Source organism: Monomorium pharaonis, chromosome 1, assembly GCF_013373865.1.
Source record: "Monomorium pharaonis isolate MP-MQ-018 chromosome 1, ASM1337386v2, whole genome shotgun sequence".
NCBI classification, from domain to species: domain Eukaryota; kingdom Metazoa; phylum Arthropoda; class Insecta; order Hymenoptera; family Formicidae; genus Monomorium; species Monomorium pharaonis.
Window position 1 is genome coordinate 16,399,112 of NC_050467.1, and position 23,419 is coordinate 16,422,530.

The 23,419-nt window shown below is 34.1% G+C and overlaps 2 protein-coding genes across 2 annotated transcripts in view; one reads left to right on the forward strand and one right to left on the reverse strand.

Annotated features, from left to right (window-relative positions):
* Positions 1–4,486: 4,486 nt before the first annotated feature.
* LOC118646585 lies at positions 4,487–5,524 on the forward strand. The gene has a single exon (XM_036289778.1). It carries the CDS (start codon positions 4,487–4,489, stop codon positions 5,522–5,524), a length of 1,038 nt encoding a protein of 345 aa, XP_036145671.1.
* Positions 5,525–10,763: 5,239 nt separating this feature from the next.
* Positions 10,764–23,419, reverse strand: part of LOC105834054 — a 40,569-nt gene continuing 27,913 nt past the window's right edge. Inside the window, exons 2-5 of the mRNA XM_012676250.3 lie at positions 14,723–14,809; positions 13,236–13,508; positions 12,825–12,980; positions 10,764–12,061 (exon numbers count right to left, since the gene is read on the reverse strand). Of these exons, the coding sequence (XP_012531704.1) occupies positions 11,928–12,061; positions 12,825–12,980; positions 13,236–13,508; positions 14,723–14,809 (650 nt within the window). The 3' untranslated portion in view covers positions 10,764–11,927. The remainder of the gene's footprint in view (positions 12,062–12,824; positions 12,981–13,235; positions 13,509–14,722; positions 14,810–23,419) is intronic.

Below are 23,419 nucleotides of genomic sequence, written 5' to 3' on the forward strand. Positions count from 1 at the left end.
CGTAGTACCTGTTAGAACATATTTAATTTCTACGCCTGAAAAAACGGTCACCCATCCAAGTGTCAACCACTTCCGACGTTGCTTGACTTCGAAGATCGTACGCATCCTAATGCTTCGTGATGATCCATGAATACTTTATGTTAACGCACACATATTTGGTATACATTATTTCAATCAATGTTGTCAGAAGGATGAAACATGTATAGTTAAATTATATTTTTATAAATAAATATAAGTATTACAATTTTCTATTGATTTTCACATATGCGAAATAGTATGTGAAATATGAAAAGATCTATTTTTGCTCTGTTCGTAAAAAAAATAAAAAATAGATGTCATTTCTAAAAAATATATAATTAAATATTATATAAATATATGTCCTAGATTATTATTTCAAATAATTAATTATTGTAACATAAATAAATGTTAAATTAATATTAAATAAATATTAATTAAATATTATATAAATATTTGCTCTAAATTATTATTTCAAATAATTAATTGTTGTAACATAAATATTAAATCAATATTAAATAAACATTTTTTAAATATTTTTTAAAATATTTTTTTAAAGGTTTAAATAAATATTACACAAATATTAAATAAATCTCATGTAAATATTAATTATTTTAAACGTTTTATTAAAATGTTAAATTAATATTAAATAAATATTAATTAAATATTATATAAATATTTGCCCTAAATCATTATTTTAAATAATTAATTATTAAAATATAAATATTAAATTAATATTAAATTAATATTTTTTAAATATTATTTTAAATACTTTTTTAAATTTAAAATAAATTTTGAATAAACATTAAATAAATGTTAGATAAATAATTTTCTTAAACCATTATTTTTAATAAAAAATTAATAATTTTTCAATATTAAATAAACATTAAATAAACGTTTTATAAATATTTTTTTAAATCATTATTTAAAATAAATAATTTATATAAAATAAATGTTTAATAAATATTAAATAAATATTATTTGTACAATAAACGCTAATAATGTAAAAATAATCAAAAATAAATATTTAAAAAACATTTATAAAATATTGCTTGCTGATTGGGTAGTAGTAGGCAGCATCGCGCCATGCTTGCGCCTCTCTCCGTCATCCCCCATTAGTCGTAACTTGTCATCGTAATTCGTAACGCATATCGTCAACGGCTGTCGCACGAATTTCATGTTTTCGGAATCTGACTGTATGGTGGAATCGAACGCCCTATTTATAGGCGAGTGAGTGCAGCGTATGCTGTATATGAGTATGTGTGCGTGTGTGTATGTGAATGCAGCGTGCGGATAAAGAAAGCGCAAAGAAAGAAGATAAGCTCGTCGCGGCACGTATCAATGGCCGCGCGAAGAAGGAAGATAAGCTCGTTGCAGCGTGTATCAATGGCCGCGCGGGCGTGACGCTATACCTCGCAATGGCTAGGCGTGGTCGCTGTGTTTATCAATAGTCGGGCGCAGTTTATCGCTGTGCGTACTAATGGGCGATCGTATTGAAGACAATTGCTAAATTAATATTAAATTAATATTAAATTAATATAATTCAACATAAATTAACATACATACATGTTTTTTATTGTATAAAATTAATATATTACTACATGCGTTTAAAAGAGTTAGCAACGACTCAACGTTTTATTCACGTTATTAACGTTTTAACATACTTGTAACGTTCGTTCATGTACTTCTTACGTTCGTTCACATATTTTCCACGTTCGTTTCACGTTCGTTCATGTACTTTCCACGTTCGTTTACGTACTTCTTATGTTCGTTTCACGTTCGTTCACGTACTTCATACGTTCGTTCACGTACTTCATACGTTTGTTCACGTACTTCTCAAGTTCGTTCACGTACTTCTCAAGTTCGTTTTACGTTCGTTCATGTACTTTCCACGTTCGTTTACGTACTTCTTATGTTCGTTTCACTTTTGTTCACGTACTTCTCAAGTTCGTTCACGTACTTCTCAAGTTCGTTTCACGTTCGTTCACATACCTTTCACGTTCATTTCACGTTTGTTTTAAACATCTTTACGTATATGTATAACCGTTTTTATGTACATATGTATAACCATTTTACGTATGTTTAACATCTCTCTTATATTTTTTGCTTTATTCAGAACGAAACATGCCGCGATATGGGACTATTTATAGGCACGTAACATCGCGCATTGCTCAGTATCAAACATGTATCTTATACTGTCACATCCCTCCGATATACTCGAATTGAGCGCCGAGCAGTTACAATTCGTGCCGAAACCTATTTTGTTACGCGTGTGTGGGACAGGCTTCCGGAACATATAAGGGCTGATCCAGAGATTCAAAATTATCGTTGTTGCTACGAGCATTACAATCAACCGTGGCAGCGGACGCACATCGACGGACCCGCGCCGTTGATCAAAAATTGTGTCGAATGCCAGCTGTCGCAACGGTAAAACGTGGCTGTGGTCAACTGCTGAATCGCGCGATAAACGCTCTTCCTTTCGAACTACATATTCCCGGTTACCAGTTTTGCGGTCCGGGTACTCGGCTGAAAAAGCGATTGGCCAAAGGTGACCAAGGTATAAATCCGCTCGAAGCGGCGTGTTGCGAACACGACATTGCGTACTCCCAGAGCAACGAGCTCGCCGACAGACACGCGGCGGACAAGATACTCGCGGACAAAGCGCTAAAACGAGTAATCGCGAAAGATTCACCTGTCGGGGAAAGAGCAGCAGCTGCTGCTGTCTGGGCAGCCATGAAAGCCAAGACGAAGATTGGTATGGGTATGAAAAAGAATTCAACGAAAAAATTGACGAAAAAAAAACGTATACTTCAGACTGCAAAACGAAGCGGTGCATTACCGATTTTACCAATATTGGGTGCACTCAGATCCTTGATTGGTGGAGCGGCTGGTGTGGCAAAGGCGGTGAACGACAACAAAGCTGCGCGACGTCAGCTCGAGGAGTTACAGCGTCACAATCGCGCGATGGAAGGTCACGGCTTATATCTCGCCCCTTACAAACGCGGACAAGGACTGTATCTCGCCCCGTACAAGCATGGAAAAGGTGTACAGAAGAAAAAAAAAACGTCAAAGAAACATTAACATTACCCGCAGGTGCGACGACGAACGTACAATTGACGCAACTGGCAAAACGCACGCGTATTCCATATTTCAGAGGTGTTTTTATGCGTAATGCGTTACCGACAAGTGGTACACGTCTAAACGAGAGTGGTATCGTAAATTTGGACGATACGGCAGGCCCCGGTACTCACTGGGTGGCGTACGCAAAGAGAAATAACCGCGTCGCGTATTTCGACAGTTTCGGCAATCTTCGACCGCCTAGAGAACTAGTGCATTATTTTGGGGGCGGAGTGACAACGATCGAGTACAATCAAACGTCCTATCAAACGTACGATCAGAGCATTTGTGGACAACTCTGCCTGCAGTTTCTCCAACGCGTGTGAATTTAAAAAGCTGAACTAATACCGCAAAGACTCAGTATTTTACCACCATCATGTCGCTGACGTTTACCCTGAGCGGCAAGAGCAGCGTTCTCGCGGCACACTATTCTCCGGCTATAGATTTGAGCGACGATGACTACGAGCTCGGTCTAGCAATTTTTGAAATCTATAACACGATACCGAACGTGAATGCCTCAAACAATACGTTTTACTTTGACGAAGACAACACAGAAATTACGATTCCCGAGGGATCATACGAACTGTGAGCTATAAACGAATTTTTAAAACGCGCAATTTCGCGAAAACGTCCGCAACACGACGAAAGTCGTTCTGGTGACGTCACGCGTAGGGACAACGATGATGATGATGATGACGGGGAGTATCCGATAACGCTTCGCGCCAACTACAATACGATGAGATGTGAGATTAAATGCGCCTACAGAATACATTTTGGTAAACCCAACAACATAGGATCGCTTCTGGGATTCTCACCGAAGCGTGGTGTATTGCTACCGCGAAAATGGCACGAATCGGACGCGTCGATCAACATAATGAACGTGAACATTATTCGCGTTGAATACAACGTGACCGCGGGCGCGTACAGCAACAATAAAAGTGTACACACGATACATGAGTTTTCACGGAGCGTGCCACCAGGATATAAGATATCGGAAAGGCCTGCGCAGATCATTTATCTGCCAATCATCGTGCGGTGCATTACGGATCTGATAATACGCGCCGTCGATCAGAACAGATGATTACTTGATTTTCGAGGAGAAGAAATCACCGTCAGACTGCACGTGCGACGACGGTTGCAACAATAACATGAACGTGAGATGCTCGTGCTAAACACGTCGCAGTGCGCGAAAGATAACGTTATCTCCACACCAGTTCCAACAGTCATCCGATACTCTTGCGACGACGTTTAATAATATTCAATCGTCCTGCTGTCCCGAGAAAAAGAAGCTCAACGCGTCGAACGTTAAATTTTTACAATCTCTGGGATTCGCGGTGCGAAACGTCTAATAACGATGACTGACATTCTAAACATTGGGGATGAGCCAATCTTCGACGATCGCATTGTCAAGCTCGAGACTCATACGTACAATCCGTTTGCTAACACAACGTTCGGGCACAGCGATGAGATACGAATACCCATACAGCAACAGGATCTGTACACGTTGCCATTCGAAAGTTTTCTGTACATCGAGGGAAAAGTGACGATAAAGAAACCAGCCGAGGGATTTTCGGTGGTATTGGGAAATAATTGTGTCGCGTTCATGTTCGATGAGATTCGATATGAGCTCGACGGTGTAGAAATTGATCGCAACAGAAATGTTGGAATAACCAGCACACTGAAAAACTATGCAACGCTGTCGTCAAACAAAAACGTGATTCTGAGAAACGCCGGCTGGATTTCCGGCTGGGACGTGAATGGATACTTTAATTTTTGCGTACCGCTCAACATGTTGTTGGGGTTCTGCGAGGATTACAGACGCGTGGTGATCAACGCTTGTCACGAATTAATTTTAATACGTGCGCGTAACAACAGTCTGATGGGAAGTTCGGAGTTGGAACCCACGATTGATATATTCAAGATACAATGGCGCATGCCTCACGTGCTGCTGAACAAGATGCATAAGTTGTCGATGCTGCGTACTCTGGAGAGCGGACGGTACCTGAGCATGGCTTTTCGTTCGTGGGATCTGTACAAGTTTCCGCTATTGCAGCAAACAACTAAGCATTCGTGGGCCATCAAGACCGCTACTCAGCTTGAGAAGCCGCGATACGTCATCTTTGCTCTGCAGACGGGTCGAAAGAACATTGTGTCCGAGGACCCAAGCCGATTCGATCATTGCAAATTGACAAACGTGAAGCTGTATCTGAACTCGGAATGTTATCCGTACGACGATATGAACTTGGATTTCGATAAAAATAAATGGGCGATTCTGTACGACATGTACGCGCGTTTCTGCAAGGGTTATTATAGATACGAGTATCTCGAGCCGAACCTCACCACTTCAACTTTTTTACCTAACGGTCCGTTCGTAATCATCGACTGCTCTTGACAGAACGAATTGGTCAAGAGCGCTACCATGGACATGCGCATAGAATTTGAGTACAAAGAGAATGTGTCGACGAATACCACCGCGTACTGCCTCATCACGATCGTGTGATACAGTACAACCCGTTGACCAACGTTGTGCGCAAAATCATCTAAGTGCGGCGCCACTTTTCTCTAAAACAATATCAAGATGATATAAAAATTTATAACGCGTCGAGGCGGATCACAGTATTCTCAACGACAACTGTCATGCCTGTACCAACGTTCGTAGACCTGCAAGGTTTTATCATTGGAGGAAAATTTATTGTTAAGGAATTTGCCTCTCTCAAAGATGGATTTGAACTCACCCACTACTTGTTTACACCCACTTATCCATGGGAATACCTTACCAAGGCAGAAAGACGTCAGGTGGCATGGTTGAAAGTGAATCATCATGGAATATCATGGGAGGATGGATTAATTCCGCACAGCGTGGCTAGAGATTTAATTACAAAGGCGGTGGTGGGTACAACTGCAACCGATGATAAAATTCTTGTGTACGTCAAGGGATGTGAGAAACGAGAATGGTTGCGTGATTTGCTTCTGGACGAGGCGAGACAGGAAGCTTACGTCGAGAATATCGAGACGCATTACGAAGACATAGAACCTCTAAACAAGTTGGACATTATGTACACTTTACGATGTCAGAATCATATGAACAACTGCGCTTTACAAAATGTATTTAAGCTGTTTAATTGGTGGTCTAACAAGGGGATCTTACGGGTCATGGGTCATCGATTCTTTTCATACTTATAGGATTTGAAGATCAGTACCCGGACTTTAATTTCCTAAAGCAGTACGATGCGCTTCTCAAAAATACTCGAGAAAATCGATTTTGAAGATTTCCGATATCTTTAAGTACAGAAAATTTTGACCTATCGTCAGAGCCGCTCGTAGCCGAGCGCACAGAGCTCTAATTTTGTAAGCGCGGAGTCACTGGTTCGATTCTCGCTCTGTCCCCAATTTCTTTTTAATAAGTCAATGGAGTTTTTTTAAATCCTATATCTTAACATTTATCAAATTGAAATGCTAATTAATTATTAAATATTTATTCGTTATTTTTTAAATAAAAATTAACATCTTTTTATTTTTATTTAACGGTAAAATACGAATAGCACACCATCTGCTCTCTTGGAACCCTTACTTCTCCCACTTTTTGCAAAACTGTTCTTTGTTCACGACTAGATGCAAGAGAATGGTGATCGACCAGGATCGATTTACAATAAACTCGACTTGTAAACTCCGACTAACGTGTTAAAGATACAGCGTAAAATGTAAGCGATAAAATAACTGAATATTAATAGTTTTAAAACTATATGCAGGAAAAAATAATTCTAACAATATAATTTTTTTCGCATATTTATTTGTTATATATAAAGCATAATGTACAATATGATTCATAACGTAATTAGCTTACAGTTTACAAGACTGGTTTTTTAATAATTTCATTACACATTTTACTTGTCATATAAAGCATCATATACAATATTATCAAAAGCAATTAGCTCGCACTCTACGAGACATGTTTTATCATATTTTTCGCGTAATAACTTTGCAGCGTCGCTTTTATTAGTGACATGATTTTGACGCAAAATAGTAATAAACTTCTTATATTTATCGCTCACGCTGTACGTATGTTGATCCAATTGATGACATACATAATCAACACAATCTTCAAGTTCATATAAGAACAGTAAGGTTGACGGCTTCATGTACATATAATTATCGTGCAACACTAACTTTATAATATTTTCATCGCGTATTTTTACAAGTTTTATAATCAGATCGCGAACTGCAAATCTTGAAGATACTGCACAAATCGTTGTGCAGTCAAATAAAGTTGACTGCACAAATCGTTCAATATCTGCACGTTGCTCCATAAACGTTTTCCATGTTGCGTATGGCAAAATTATCTGATTGCCTTTGTTGTCGCCAAGCAGTATTTCCACATAGGATATAGGTCCCACGCCGATTCCAATATCCAAGTATTTGTATACTGTGGCAGTCAAGGCGTATCTCTTACCCAAGATGCGTGGAGTATAACGCGGCTGCGATAATGCTCTGTAAAAAGAATATAGCTCGCTATAGAAAAATATAAGATTTAAATATATAGGAGATTTTAATTTAATTATAAAATACTTACGGTTTATCGTACACCTCGTTCTGTTGGATCGGAACGTAATAGTTCATGCTATACGTTTCGGGAAGCTTTTGAAGTCTGTCTTCCACCGACTGAGGAGCAACGTTGTCGAGAAGTTTTGCTGTCCGTCTTGTAACACGCGAGTGATGTGGTACCGTTGTCAGAACTCTTTTTATATTGTACACCCCTCCACAAATTTTTTAATCCTTTGTCTCAACTGAAACACCCCCGACAAAATTACAGCGTTGCCGACGTTTAAATCACGTGATCATCTAGAGCCAATCACGTGAAAACATGTTCAACGTATGAAACGCTTATTGCAACGTTGCCAAATCTACAGCAGTAGAGAATCCCACCGCTCTTTTCTCGCGTAACCAAAACCGACATAGTATGAGGGGGAAGGAGGTAGAGAGTGAAATTTTTTGATACCCCCTAATAAAAACATCCTGAGTAAGAGGATAGTACCCCATGGGTGGGAGCGAGAGCGCGCAATGGGAGTGAGAGAGAGAACGCGTGTCGCGATCTTTTACCCGCGACATAAGGGGGGTAGAAAGCGATATTTTTTTATATCCCCTTATAAAAAACATATCAAGTATTTCAAAGGCACCGCAAAATTTACTTCTGATAAGCGGTTCTTCCCGGAGCCCCCGGGTGACGTCACCCCTCCCCGCCGTAACACCTCCCGCGCCCACAAGTTCCCCCCCGCACCCCCGCACCCCGCACCCCCGCACCCCCCTCAGAGCTCCCGGATTAGAACCGGCCTAGTATTCCTACTATTAAATATGCATGCAGCAATATTGGCAGCAATTTGCACAACGTGTGCACCGCTATGCGCCAAATCAGATTGTTCAAACTTTCGTTAACGTTTTGCATAAATCTACCGACGCATCTCTCCAGTAAATTATCACTAGAAAGTTGTTCAAATATTGGACGAATGGCTTTAATCACATCATTGTCCAGTGGCGATTTATGTTGATATTGCTCCAATTCGAGCACTTGAACGCACGATCCCGTTTTACTCAACTCTCTGTAATTCCGGCATTTTTGCAGATATCAATATAAAACTCTCAGGATATATTCTCGAAACTTGAAGCTTCAAGAAAATGTAATTAAAAAAATCGATTTTTTTAACCCGCTAGGTTGATGTAACTTAAACCTCTTAAAAATTCTCTCATTAAATTGATGAATTCTTCGTCGGACTGGAAGGTGCAACTCGGAAAGGCGCAATGCGTCATAAACAATACGCATCACTCGTCGATCAACGATACGCCGTCGCGTTTTATGCTGGGATACGATCAGCATACAATCATTCCGATTCAATCTTATCACGCTTAACTCACGTTTGGTCCGAAAGCGAAACATCGGTGGAATCTCGAACAGACGCCAGAAAGCTCGCCGTGGACGCGTCTGACACAGTGAAACGTTATAATAAAGAATATGTAGACCGCCGAGCAAACAAACCGGCCCCGTATAAATGTGGCGACTACGTAATGATTCGTGATACGCGAGTCAAGCCTGGCCAAAGCTCGAAATTTAAGCCGAAGTACAAGGGACGCTACGTGATTAGTAAAGAACTCGGTTACAATAGGTACGTGGTAAAGGATATATCGGGTTTTAACCACACCACGAAACCCCTCCATACCATACTATCCGCAGATAAACTTAAGCCGTGGATTAAACTGTGATCTCCGAATTACTTTGTGCCTTAGTATATGCCGCTTACGGGTATACGTTTACCGTTTAAGTATACTAGCGTTTATCATAAGTTTAGCGTAAGTTTACTATAGTTTGTATTAAAGTTTATTTTCTTGTGTAAATGCTTTAGTTGTAATAACAGTTATAAGTCTTTGGCTGTGCCTAGTGTGGTGGGTTAGTTAGAAATCTGCGATTCAAACGTCGGGCCGGCAAATATGTATAAATCGCCTGTCAACACATTTAATAAATGTCGTTCCAAATTTTGTACATGACTTCGAGACGAAGTCAAAGTCAGAACGGCCGAGCTGTAACAATAGCGCCAATGTCTCTAGCATGTTAGATTAGTTTAAGGTGGTAATTGTATCTGAGCCCGCTGGCGCCTTCGATGGCAACGAACGGGGCGCTTTTGCGCCGGAAGCGATCACCGACAGTCTTCCACGCGACGAGTCTGTAGCCGGACGAAATTGAAATACACTCTAGTGCAACTCAACTACATAGTCACGACTTTTTTCCCCGACTTCCTCGACTCGATCATCCTCGTGCCACATCCGCCTCGCTTCGAAATTTCCGATCCTCGATACTTACCTCGTCTTCATCTCTCTGGACTCGACTCGATCTTTACAGTATCATGCGTGAAACGGAACGCATGTAACTGTTATGTGACAATTAGATAACATGTTATATAACATGTTATATTGCTGAGTCGGAAATTGTAACTTACATGTAAGTTACGTGTAACATCAGAGTAATGTAACCTGTTATATTCGGTTACATTGCTGTTACATTGCTACTATATAACTGTGTTCACTGGGTATGTACTACAATATATAAAAAATTCAAGGAAATTGAGCTTTTTTTTATATAAATTGTGCGGGATCCTTTGTATACACATTTTTTTATTTCGAGACAAAACACAACTGATACAACAAATCAACCGTTTTTTATACCATATAAAAATTTATTTGCTTAAATCTATCTTTTTTTTATAATAATTAAAAAACAAAAAATATTTAATTGACCTTATTCAAGCAAAATGTCGCTTTAATTGTTAATTAACTAATAATTTTTTGTTTTTGTATTTGTAAAAGAATCTATTAATAGAAATTTATGCGCGTTAAAGTCTTAATTATGTTTAATTAATCATACATTACTTGCATGAGAGTTTAGTTTTATAAATTTGTTACGTTTATTTATCAAAACTAATTTGTAAAACAAATACTTTTATCATTTATAAATTTTATAACAATTTATTTATTTAAAAAAACATTTAAAAATGAACTTTTTTTTCAAATGGCGCCATTTTACGAATTTTAATTTTTTAATAATAATTCTAGTAGAGACAATAGCAAATACTTTATTAATTAAAAACTTTTTATTTTTTTTTTTGTTTTAGGCACCTACAAAAGCCGGAATTATTGTCACCGTCCAGACACCTTTTCTTTATATGTGTTATTTTAATTTGCTATAACTTTTTATTTACTAATATTTTTTTATAAATAAAATATTAAAATAAATTTCAAAGTATACTGGTATGGAAAAAATCGATCCCAAAGGACCTTATAGGTTTCTCGAAAAACTTTACAAAAATTGCACTGAAACTCGCTCTCTAGACTAAAATACCTCCTTAACGCTTTTTAGCTGATCTTGCACAATGTCAATAATATCACAAAAGTATTAGTATTTTGTACACGTATCACACAAAAATATCAAAAACATGTATAAAACATGTGTAATACTTGGCTCTTACGACTTTGTGCATTGTAGAAATATTATAAAAGTATTATGACAAACAATATTAGCTAATAAGTAAAATGGTAAAAGTGTAAACTAAATTATGTGTAAATGTTTTAGAACTCACAACACTCGCAAATGGTTCATAACTCTAAACGCAGGCAATATAACTTTACACTTTAAATACATATATACATTACTTTAAACATTAAATTTAATTACGTCATTTAAAAGCCACGTTTAAGTCTTTCAAATTACATCAAAACAAAAAAGTTATTACACGACATGTTTCTCAAAATGATGTACAGAGTATATACCTATAAAATCTCTACTATCTGCAATACTAAAATCTTTCATAACAACACAATAAATACTAATGACTAATAACTATATTATAAAGTCTAGAGAACATGTAAAGAAATAATTTGGATGATCATACTAAAATTCAACACAAAATATATGAGATAACATGAACTTCATACTTCACGTTTTGTCAATAACTGCTTTCTTTTCTCCATTGACTTTATTTTTATAAATTATTAATGATACCTAGAAACGAAGAAAGGAGAAAAACAATTTTGCAATGGAATTTATACCTTAAAATTATTTATTTGTCTTACAAATAATAATTTAATTCAATACAATTTTTGAATTGATACAATTTTGAACTTCTAAAAATATAATTTCAGAAGAAAATTGTTCACACACCTATAGTATTTATATAACTAAATATACCCAGCAATTTACAAATTCGATATTTCTTTAAAGTGTAATAAATGTATGAACGTTATAGAAATATTTTTCAGAATAGTATTTTCGAAAAAAATTTATTGGCGAAATCACTCAACCATGGATCTAACATGTCGGACATGATTGGCCATATTTCTCGATATAAAGTCGGCCAATATTCATTTATAAACATTAAGGCAAGATCATCTGAAATTAAAAATTGATATACGACAATATCATTAAAGACCAAATCAAAATAAGATCACAATATAAATGTAAATAGTTAAGTTAAAGAAGTATTTTTAATCTGTAATTTTATATTAAAAAAACAAAATAATAAATAAAAATATTGAGAAATAAATAAATAATTTTATTTATAAAAATTAACACGCTTTAAAATTTATTTTTTTTAATTAGTATTTTTATCTTGTATTATAATTTATAACTTAATATGAATGCATTTCACACACAAAAAGTTTACTAAATATATTTATTATATTTAGATAATTTTTCAGAAAAAAAATTCTTTAAAAAATTAAGATTTTAACATTCTAATTTTTGAATTATATATAATTTTAATTATATAGTAATCTATAATATTATATTTAATTATATACATATACATATGGATAAATTACTGATTATTAACCTTGAAACTGCCGAAAAATAGAGGTCAGATAACGCTACAGAAAAGTGACAAAAAAGTGTACCAATACTACATAGATACATCCTATGCAAAGTTTTTGATAAGTCCCACGCGACTGTAACGGCTTTGCCAGCAGTATAAAAGTTAATATTAGGTTATTAATATTTTTAATAAATTATTTAAAAAATGATAAAAAATAGTAAATAGACATTATTTTATCACAATTTTAAAATTTATCTGTTTAAGCAATAAATTAAATACAAGATTTTATTCAAGTAATTTAATACATACTCAAAAAACTAGTTTATATTTAATTTGACTTACTAAGCTTTCTGTCATTTTGGAACAAATTAAAATATACTTTAAGTGTTCCAAATGTTGGCGTGAAACGGAAATGTTCTACCAACAATGTATTATTTATTATATGTCCTATTAAATCACATGCTCCTTTGATATCACTCATGGTTGCATTCATATAACCTGATTCATAAATTATAATAATAATATACATATGTAATATATTTTAATCAATAGAAATGTAATTAAAAATATTTTTTAAAATATTTATATAATGTATGTTTATAATTTATATAATATATGTATACAATATATATATTACATTACATATTTTCTTGTAATGTAGATCTTACTATTGTAAATGAAGACATGTTCAAAAAACCAAATAACTTATCTTTCTTTTGATAAATTTTTGATAAATAAAATTTATTATCATACCTTCACCAGCAACTGTGAATACATTTAAAGTACCATTTATTTTTATAATACCTTCTACGAATATTTTTGGTACTTGTACATCAATTTCCAAACGAAGAACGTTATTAGGAAGGAAATGCGTCTTTAGATCAATAAAATGAGTCTTTAATAAACCAAAACAAGTGAAATTTAAAATAATGACTTTTGCATGTATCGTATCAGTATTAAGTTCAATTTTACCGTCTTTGTAATATAATGGATCTAAAGACGGAAGGTCAAGTTCTGCAAGGCCTGCTAATATAAATAAATTAACACATTAATATCCATATTTTAACGTAATTTGGTTAAAGAAATTTTTATCTTTTCTTTTTATATAGAAAAGATCACGTACCCATCTTAAATATTTTTGGAGACCCGTCAAATTGGTTGACACTGTAATATGTTACAGTTCACAACCTCCTGAATGAAAGTCCCCCTGGCTGCAAGGTCCAAAAGTGGCTTATTCACCCCCATGGAGGTGGAAAGAGGGTAATAAATCAGTAGTACTATTATATGTACAAACTGACAAGAAGTAAATAGCTAAATATCTTAGAGGCCGTCCATAAATTACGTGCCCTATTTTTTACTATTTTTGGACCCCCTCCCCCCTCGTAATCAACCGTGACTTTTTTTGAACCCCTTTACCTCTCAAAATATTAGGCACATGGTTTAAGGCACGGACCCTTACACGAAGGATGGAAACTTAAAATGCTTATTTAATAATTGTAAATATCTAAATGTAGATAAAATCTGTAAATTGTGAATAATAAATCGTTCCGAACTTGAAGGGCAGGAGGACCTATCTTGGGCCAAAGTCTGTATGAGGCCTAACATCATAAATATGGGATATAACACACCAAACACCAAGTTACATGTAACGTACCTGTTAGTTGTAATTTCCCACTCAACAATGTAATTGTAATATAACACGTGTGTTATATTGCAATTATATTATTGAGTGGGAAATTACAACTAATAAGCACGTTACATGTAACTTTGTGTTTGCTGGAAAGTTTCCAATAATTTATCTTAAAATCAATAGCATTTTTTCTCAATGTAAATTGTTATCTTTAGACTAGACGATTTGATATACTTAATGTTTTGACTGACCTATGTATCTTGATTTTGGGCCTTGGGCCTGTTTTGGGCTTTATTCTCTTTGGCTTTATTACTGATTTATTATCTCGTCCTCTCTCTCCTGCTGGCCACTATTGAACCTTGAGTCCCATGGACACTTTCATTCAGGAGGTTATAAACTGTGACATATCACAATATCAGTCAATTAAACGGGTCTTCAAAAGTCCATAAGGTGGGTGCGTGGCCCTTTAAACGTAAATCTTAACAACATTCGTAATATCGATGTAATATAATAGTGTGTAGAAATATATTAGATTGTATATAAAATTTAAAAAATATATTTAAAAAAGTATAATAATACAAACTTAGACATTTTTTAAAAGTTCATTTACCTTTAACAATTAATGGCCATGTAGTCTCTAAAGTTTGTTTTAAACAAGCATCATAATCAACTGAACCTCTTTTACATGTGAGTACAGCTAAGTGAAAATAGAAATAGAAATTAATAAAGTAATAGTAAAAATATAGAAATGTATTAATTGTTTTAGCTTGTGTACACAAAGAAATATTTAGTTCAAAATTAATTTAAAAATATATTAAAATATACATATTGAACGTTCTATACGTATTTAGAATATCGAGATCGAAGCTTTATCTTTAGAACATTTTAAAGATGTTTTGTATTACTTTTCTACACATTTAAAAATCTAAACATCTAAACATCTACATATCTAAAAATGTCCATGAAAACTAAACAAACTAAAATAGAATCTATTTTAATTATTAAAAATTTTTTTACAAGATAGGGTGAAATGTTTTTAATACAATTTAAAGTTAACTTATTAGCAATTTGTTAGTTGCACAAAATAAATTAACAAATTAATAGGCTTATTCTATAATTAAAGTTCTATATTGTCATCGATGTCATTGCGCATTTATTATATATTGGGTGTCTTGCATAAGGTATGCAATACTTCATGGAAAAATAGACAAAATTAAGGTGAACATGAAAGTCTACTATAGTTTTTGGATATCTCCAATAATAGCCGAGATATTAATTTTTCAAATTGTACAAATGAGAGTGCATTGAGGGAAGCGTTGAACCGGTCGAGCTGCCACCGGCAGCCAATGCTTGACACAATGGGTCATGCTATAGCTCGAGCGGCTCAGCGCTTTCCTCGGTGCGCTTTTATTCGTACAATTAAAAAAATTAATATCTCAGCTATCATTGGAGATATCCAAAAACTATAGTGGACTTTTATTTCAATTTGATCCCGTCTATCTTTCCATGAAGTATTATATACCTTGTGCAAGACACCCTGTATATATACATATACAGAATGGCTGAAATTTTCTTACATAGCGCTTGCATAGAGGTAGAACGGAAGTTGAACGCTTTCTAGCGACCGCGGTTGCGTGTCTCGCTAAACGATCGTCTCGCGCTATCGCGCGCCAGTATTTGACAGTGGGCCAGATAAATCGGCTTTCTTTTTTTATTAATAGCTTGTTAGTTATTGCAAAAATTTCAAAATAGTAGCGGATTTTTCTACTCAGTTTGGTCCGTTCTACTTCTATGCAAGCGTTATGTAAAAAATTTGTCACCACCCTGTATATACTAATTTAGAACGACTCAGGTGTCTTTGCAATAACATATTCCTGACTTAATTTTGAAACGATTTTTTTTATGTAAATTTTATTCAAGGCTTACTTTTTAAATTATTAAATAAAGTAGTTACAAAAAAAGAAAACTTATGACTTATCGATACTTATGGGTTTGTTACATGTAAAGTGTTACATATAAGATGTTGTTCATTTTCGATAAAGTTATTTATCCGTTAAACAGTATGAAGACACTTTATTTAATAATATAAGGTAACCACTTTATGTAATAATTCAAAAAGTAAACTTTAGATAAAATTTGTAAAAAAAAGAAAAAAAATTAAAGAATATGTTACAATACTTATATATAAACGCTTGTTATTACAATACAATATTCATATACACTTATTTTATTGTGTAATGCAATATTTTAATTTTGACATTATTTAGTACTGTTTTCAATAATGAATTTTAGAACTCCTCATATAAATAAACATATAAGTATTTTATATCGAGAGGTACAGTAGTGCCTCGCGCCAAGTGTACGCGCAGCGCGAGGTACCACCGCTGCTTTTATTACGCAAGACGTCGTTTGCAAGATTCCATAGATTATCGGATCTCAATAACGCTGAATTAATTAATTTTGTAATGAACTTAATGGATAGCTGGGATCCTATTTGGACAACAAAAGTGTTTTTATTTTTCCGCTACGTGACTTATGAGCGAAGATATCGCGATTTAAAGTTTCGCATTAAAAGTTAAATATTTTTTAGAAACGTCGTCGTCCTTATTATCGTCATCGTCGCCCGAGACAGATGGTAGAAATTTGTACTTTTGCTTTTCGCGCGATAGATAGCGCGAACGTGACGCAGACACGGACTTGACAAAAAGTGTTTGTGTCCGCAGAAGAACAGAACAAAAAATTACGTGTCTTGTATTGGTGGTCGAGTCCACTTGTCGAGGTGATGGTTAATCCGTGGCGAGTTTCACGTCTATGGTGTGACAGTTCAAGGTTAGTGATGCGTTGACGTGCGCGAGATTAGTGGCGAGTTTTTAGTTTTATGTACGTATCATAATTTGCATATATTACATTGTAGATTACATCGTAAAGAAACATACGACTGTGCCTAATTTGAAAATTAGTATAACACTATATTGTATAATTAGATAAATTACACAAAATTTTTATTTTTTGTATGGAATAAGTATTTTGAAATAAGATTAATACTTTACGTTATGTTTTATTTTTAGTTTTAAAGAAAGAGAGGAAGAAACACTTTATTAGAACCTAAAGTAGAAGAATAGAAAGAAAAGAGTGGACGAATAAGGAAAGAGATATAATTAACTTCAAAGCTCGGAATTTACAGTGTGCCCGACAGAATATGTGGACCTTGAAGGTAACAGATAACGTAATTTTACAAAAAAATGTTAGGATAATATATACGGTTTATTTTTTGTGTCGGAAAATATCTGTATTATAAGATCTAACTTGTTCCGAGGAAACCTTGTATCATATTATTAGTATCGTTACGTCTGGCTAAATAATTTCCGCCGTCCGTCACGAACAAACGATTCGTCGTGCCACAAACCGCTTTGCCACGGTAACCGAACGCTGACAAATTCACGCGCTCTCGGTATCGTGCCCGGTGTATCACCATAGACTATAGGATATATAGACCTCATGTTTTCTAGATTTCCTTTGTTGTGCATGGTCAAACTTTAGAAAGAGTAAGCCTCTGTTCATGGTAGTCACCTCTCTGTCTAACAACATATAGTAGGGGAATGAAGCCTTCATTGATTCGTTGCCATAGTAAATTTTTGCCCCACTCTAAATATTGATAGACAGAGAAAGATACACCATGAAAGGATGCTGTCTTCTTCTAAAGTTTGTACAGCTTTCTAGCCAAACGAGGTCTATATATCCTATGTCTATGTGTATCACGTGCTGCGAGCATGCGGCTCGCTCTGGCGGCGCGCATGCGTCAATTAAAAACACCATTCATTAATAAACCAAATTACCCAGATAGCACACGATATTCTATGGATATCCGTTATTGATCCAGAATGTGCGTAGAATATACGGGATATTATATACATATATATAGACGAACATAAAAGTATATCCATATAATGAACATATTACAGACATCCATAATATATCCATATTTATGATATAAATATACAAATGAAGAACATACACGTATATTTATATACGAATGTTGTACGTATATTAATTTATATACATCAATGGATATTCAGAAATGTACCTTTTTATGTATATCCGTTGAAAATACTTATATGGATCTGGCAAATATATTTACCGGCAAACATTGTATGTATATTCTATGTACATACACACGTGTTCTTTCTTAAATATCCAGAAAGATACCTTTCACGGATATCCGTTGAACATACTTATATGGATCTGGCAAATATATTTACCGGCAAACATTGTATGTATATTCTATGTACATACATACACACGTGTTCTTTCTTAAATATCCAGAAAGATACCTTTCATGGATATCCGTTGAACATACTTACATGGATCTGGCAAATATATTTACCGGCAAACATTGTATGTATATTCTATGTACATACACACGTGCTCTTTCTTAAATATCCAGAAAGATACCTTTCACGGATATCCGTTGAACATACTTACATGGATCTAGCAAGTATATTTGCCAGTGACGTGATGTGTATATTGTATGTATATACATGCGTGTACTTTTCCATATATACATGAATGTACTTTTATGAATATTCGATGAACATACTTACCTGGACCTGTCAAGTATATTTGCTCGCAGACGTTATAAGCATGTTGCTTATAACGTATATACTTTTTGAAATATCCATGAATGTATTTTACATCATGGATATTTATCATATCCATCGAGAAAAAAAATATGTCACTAAAAATACCGAAAATTACACTTTACCAATGGAAAAATTTTAACAATTATAATAATAAAAAACGCCGAAAAAAATGGTCAAAGCAGGATCTTTGCGCTCGTATATTTCCTATGTGACTTTATATCGTCCTTCACCCTTGAAAGCCTATAAATAATTTAATTTGTTGCGAAAAATATTACCTCAGCCAAGATAATGTTGTAACATGTTTTATTATAATAATTTATATTTTTATTTATATTATATATTATTATACATAAAGATAAAATATTATATACATAAAGATAAAAAAAATTTTTATTCGCTTTTACGTTTTTTTTTGCCAAATTTACAAATGCGAGGAAAATTCCTAAAATCAATGATATTAAAAATGACAATATTTATTTAATAATCAAGGGCCGGAATCGTTTCGTATTCTTTAAAGTATTCTACGCGCTGGCAGTAGTTACAGTATTACACAGTATTACGGTATTTATTTGACATTACATTACATTACATTACATTATAATACATTGACATTACATTATAATAATTAATATTAATTAATATTTTTCGCAACAAATTAAATTATTTATAGGCTTTCGGGGGGAAGGTTGATTCTTATAGATGCTTATAATCATTGGTATTATTAATTGATCGTCAATTTAATATTGTGATATTACATCCTCCGATTTTCCTAAGAATTATGTTGAAAAACATGGCGCGGCGTGCAGTTCGGAAAGTGGAAAGATATAGTACTTATATAAAATCACGTAGAAAATATACGAGCGCGAAGATCCTGCTGTAACCGTCTTTCGGCGTTTTTTATTATTAGTTGTTTTATACACATTAGCGGTCTTGAATCTATTGGTAAAATTTTAGCTCTGACAATGTGTATTTTATGCTGGGTTTACAATGTAAACTTAAGCCTTAATTTTAAAGAAATTGACCAATCACAGTCGAATTTAAAAGCAATAACCTACTTTAATTAGTCAATTTCTTAAGAATTAAGAAGCTTAAATTTGTATTGTAGACACCGTTTTAGTCCCGGTGTACAATAGGTGTAGTAAGTCCTAAGCTGTAAGAAATTGACCAATCACAGTCGAAAGTGAGAAAAATAATCAAATATGATTGGTCAATTTCTTATAGCTTAAGGATTACTACACCTATTGTAGACCGAGACTTACTCCTGAGAGTTTTATTAGTCCGGATCTACAATAGGTGTAGTAAGCCTTATGCTATAAGAAGCTGACCAATTATAATTGAATGTGAGAAGAATAAACGAATATAATTGGTTAATTCCTTAGGGCTTAAGGCTTACTACACCTATTGTAGATCTGGCCTTACTGGACCGCTATTCCGTAACCATTTACCGATAACTATCGGTGTCGTTAAGTATCGTTGCGCATATTTTTTCATATATCAAAATACGTGCGCCAAGACACTTAAAGACATCGATAGTTGTCGGTAAGTGGTTACGGAATAGCACCTTTGAAGGATTTTGCCATCGAGGAATTTCGTGAAATGATTCCGCCAATATGTGCAAACACGAAGGCTGCGTTCCGATATTCACTGCCAGTACATTGCACTGCTGCACTGATGCAATAAGTTAGAATAAGACAAATATATTTTTTCTCATTCTAACTTATTGCACTAATACAGCAGTGCAGAAATAAAAAACAAACCTAATCAAATCGATTGAATTTCAACCGTGATTGGTCATTCTGCTTAGGGTCGGTTGTTCCAACTTCTTGGTAAACTTACCTATGAGATAAATATATGTTTGTCTTTATTTATTCAAGAAAAGAAATGAAGATAGACACATGCTTACATGGTAAGTAAGTTTACCAAGAAGTTGGAACAACCGGTCCTTAAACGACAAATGCGATTGGTCAGTTCTAATGGAATAATCGACCGATAAGCTAATCGGAGATAGGAAAATTGGTCCATATATATGAACTTTTATGGACTTTATCGAGCGCCTGCGCCGTCCGCTTTCAGTGCATCGTCACACGGTCGCGTCGCGACACATACTAACACATACGCTTGCGTACTTGTGTTTGTCTCATCACTCTTGTCCGTCGTCGTCGCCGCATGATTCGTATCGGTTCGCACGTGTCGTCTAGAATCTGGAATTGACGAAGCATCCAGAAGCATCGAAGCATAATATCGGAAGTGGAAGTGAGCAAAGTTTCTGCCGATTTGAATAAAGTAAGTATTGTAATATAATTGTGTGAAGTAAATGAATGATTTATGGATAAAGAAGGATGTTACGAAGAGGCTTGTTTCTCTCTCGAAACGAAAAAGAAACATTATTTCTTATTGTTTTGAAGCGAGAAATCCGATGTTAGTCAAAATTTGCGAGATAGCATGCTACGTTGGATGTATCGATAGCGCTGTGATACATCATGTTTTAATATTAAATGTATAAAATATTTTATAAAAATGTAATATTATAAATATCAGACGCAACGATCGTGCGTTTGCACGCACGTGTTTGAGACGGCTTCCCCCACTCAACGAACCTATGTAGGCGCACGAGAACTTTCTCATATTGTGAAGACCGGTGCTATATGGCCACTCGCACATACACAATTAAATTTGCATATATGTCCACTGAACTAACGTATTGAGTTAAATGAAAATTGCACAAATGTTAAAAGAGAGGTCTATTCACAAATAGGCAAAAGTTAGTATATAATCAATATTCTCAATCTCAGCTGCAAAAGATAAATTTGAGAACTTTTTATTTGTGTACGTTCCGGACTCACTTGTCCTTCTAGACTAATATGGTCCGTCATAGTGTCGATTAGTTTTTTGATAATTTTGTGCTGAAGAAGGACAAGTGAGTCCGTACACAAAGTTTTCAAATTTATCTTTTTCAGTTGAGATTGAGAATATTGATTATACACTAATTTTTACCTGCTCGTTACTTGATCTCTTTTTTAACATTTTTGTTGTTGCACATAATGAGTTTTTGAGTCATTAATTTAAATGAAAATTATGTAACATTGATTTATTTATTTGATCAAAATTGTCATTAATAAATCATTGCTCATGAATCAATATTAGTCAAAATTTAATAATTTACATATTAATAATACTGTTTTAATAAATCTAATTAATTAAAAAATTGTTAAAAATTTTGTAAATAGACAAAGAAAAAAACAAAAAATTGTTGGAAATTTTATATTTTTTTTAAACTAATATTTATCGCGCGGAATTAAAAAATATTAGATATTGATATTATAACAACAAAATTATTAACTTTTTAATAAAATAGTAGTCAAATTTTTACTTGTTAATGTCTGAATTAAAATAGAAATTGTTTAAATCTTTTTTTAAAACAAATCTTTTATAAATCTTATAAATGTTATTATTCTTCTTTTATAACAAAAATGTTTGTATTTTTTCTTTTTCAGTTGAAGATTATTTCAGTTGAAGATTTTTCAACTGATTTTAGGAGATTTTTACAAGATTATTAAATTTGTTTGTAACAAAGTGTTTTTCTTATTATAAATTAATAAATAATGGAATACACTGAAAAACGAAATCATAAAAAGCGTTTAAGAAAGGCTGGTGAACGACTGAAACGATCATTAACAATAATTAATAATGCTTCTTTTCATTTGAACGCTGATACATTGTCTACGGATAACAATAATTTAAATAACACTTCGATTGAACAAAATAGTCCTTTGTCGATTAATACTAGCAACACTTTATTATACAATTCATTATCTTTAAATAATCTTACAAATTTTGATTTTGCGGAAAAAGATGAATATGAAATGGAATCTTCAACACTTATAACAGAATCTTTAACATTTGAGAAACATACGAATATTAATTCTCAGTCGTGCACAACAAGTATTTCTTCAAGTGATAATAAAACGATCGAAGAGACTTTTAAATCTGCCTTAGCACAGTGGGCAATTAGTGAACGCATTAATTTGTCGTCTATAGGAAAATTGCTTGGAGTTCTGCGTATATTGCCTTCATTAAAGAATGTTTTGCCAAAGGATCCTAGAACATTTCTAAAAACACCTCGTGCATTACGTGTAAAAGAAATAAGCTCGGGCTTGTTCTATTATTTCGGAATTGAAAGTTCTTTGAATGCACTTGTAATTAAACATAGGATAAAATTTCATACCAATCAAGATATAGATCTGGCTGTAAATATTGATGGGCTTCCTATATCAAAAAGTACGAGCAGTACTTTATGGCCAATATTATGTTCAATAAAATCTATGCCAGCTCTGAAAGGAAAAGTATTTTTAGTAGCTCTTTTTCATGGCCGTGAAAAACCAGACCCACAAAAGTTTTTAACCGATTTTATTAATGAATGTATTCACTTATCATGTAGTGGTATTACAATTGACTCGATTCGTTGTAATTTTAAAATTTTAATGTTAATTTGTGACACGCCAGCGAAATCGCTTGTTCTAGCTACTAAAGGTCATTCCGGATATTATTCGTGCCCAAAATGCACAATAACAGGGGATATGTACAATAATGTAATGTGTTTTATTGAAACGGACTGCACTAAGAGAACCGATAGTTCATTCCGAAATAAAGAACAACCTGAGCATCAT

Bases quoted from the DNA above. Each gene is read 5' to 3' on its own strand.
- LOC118646585 (XM_036289778.1), top strand. From the start codon at position 4,487: ATGACTGACATTCTAAACATTGGGGATGAGCCAATCTTCGACGATCGC.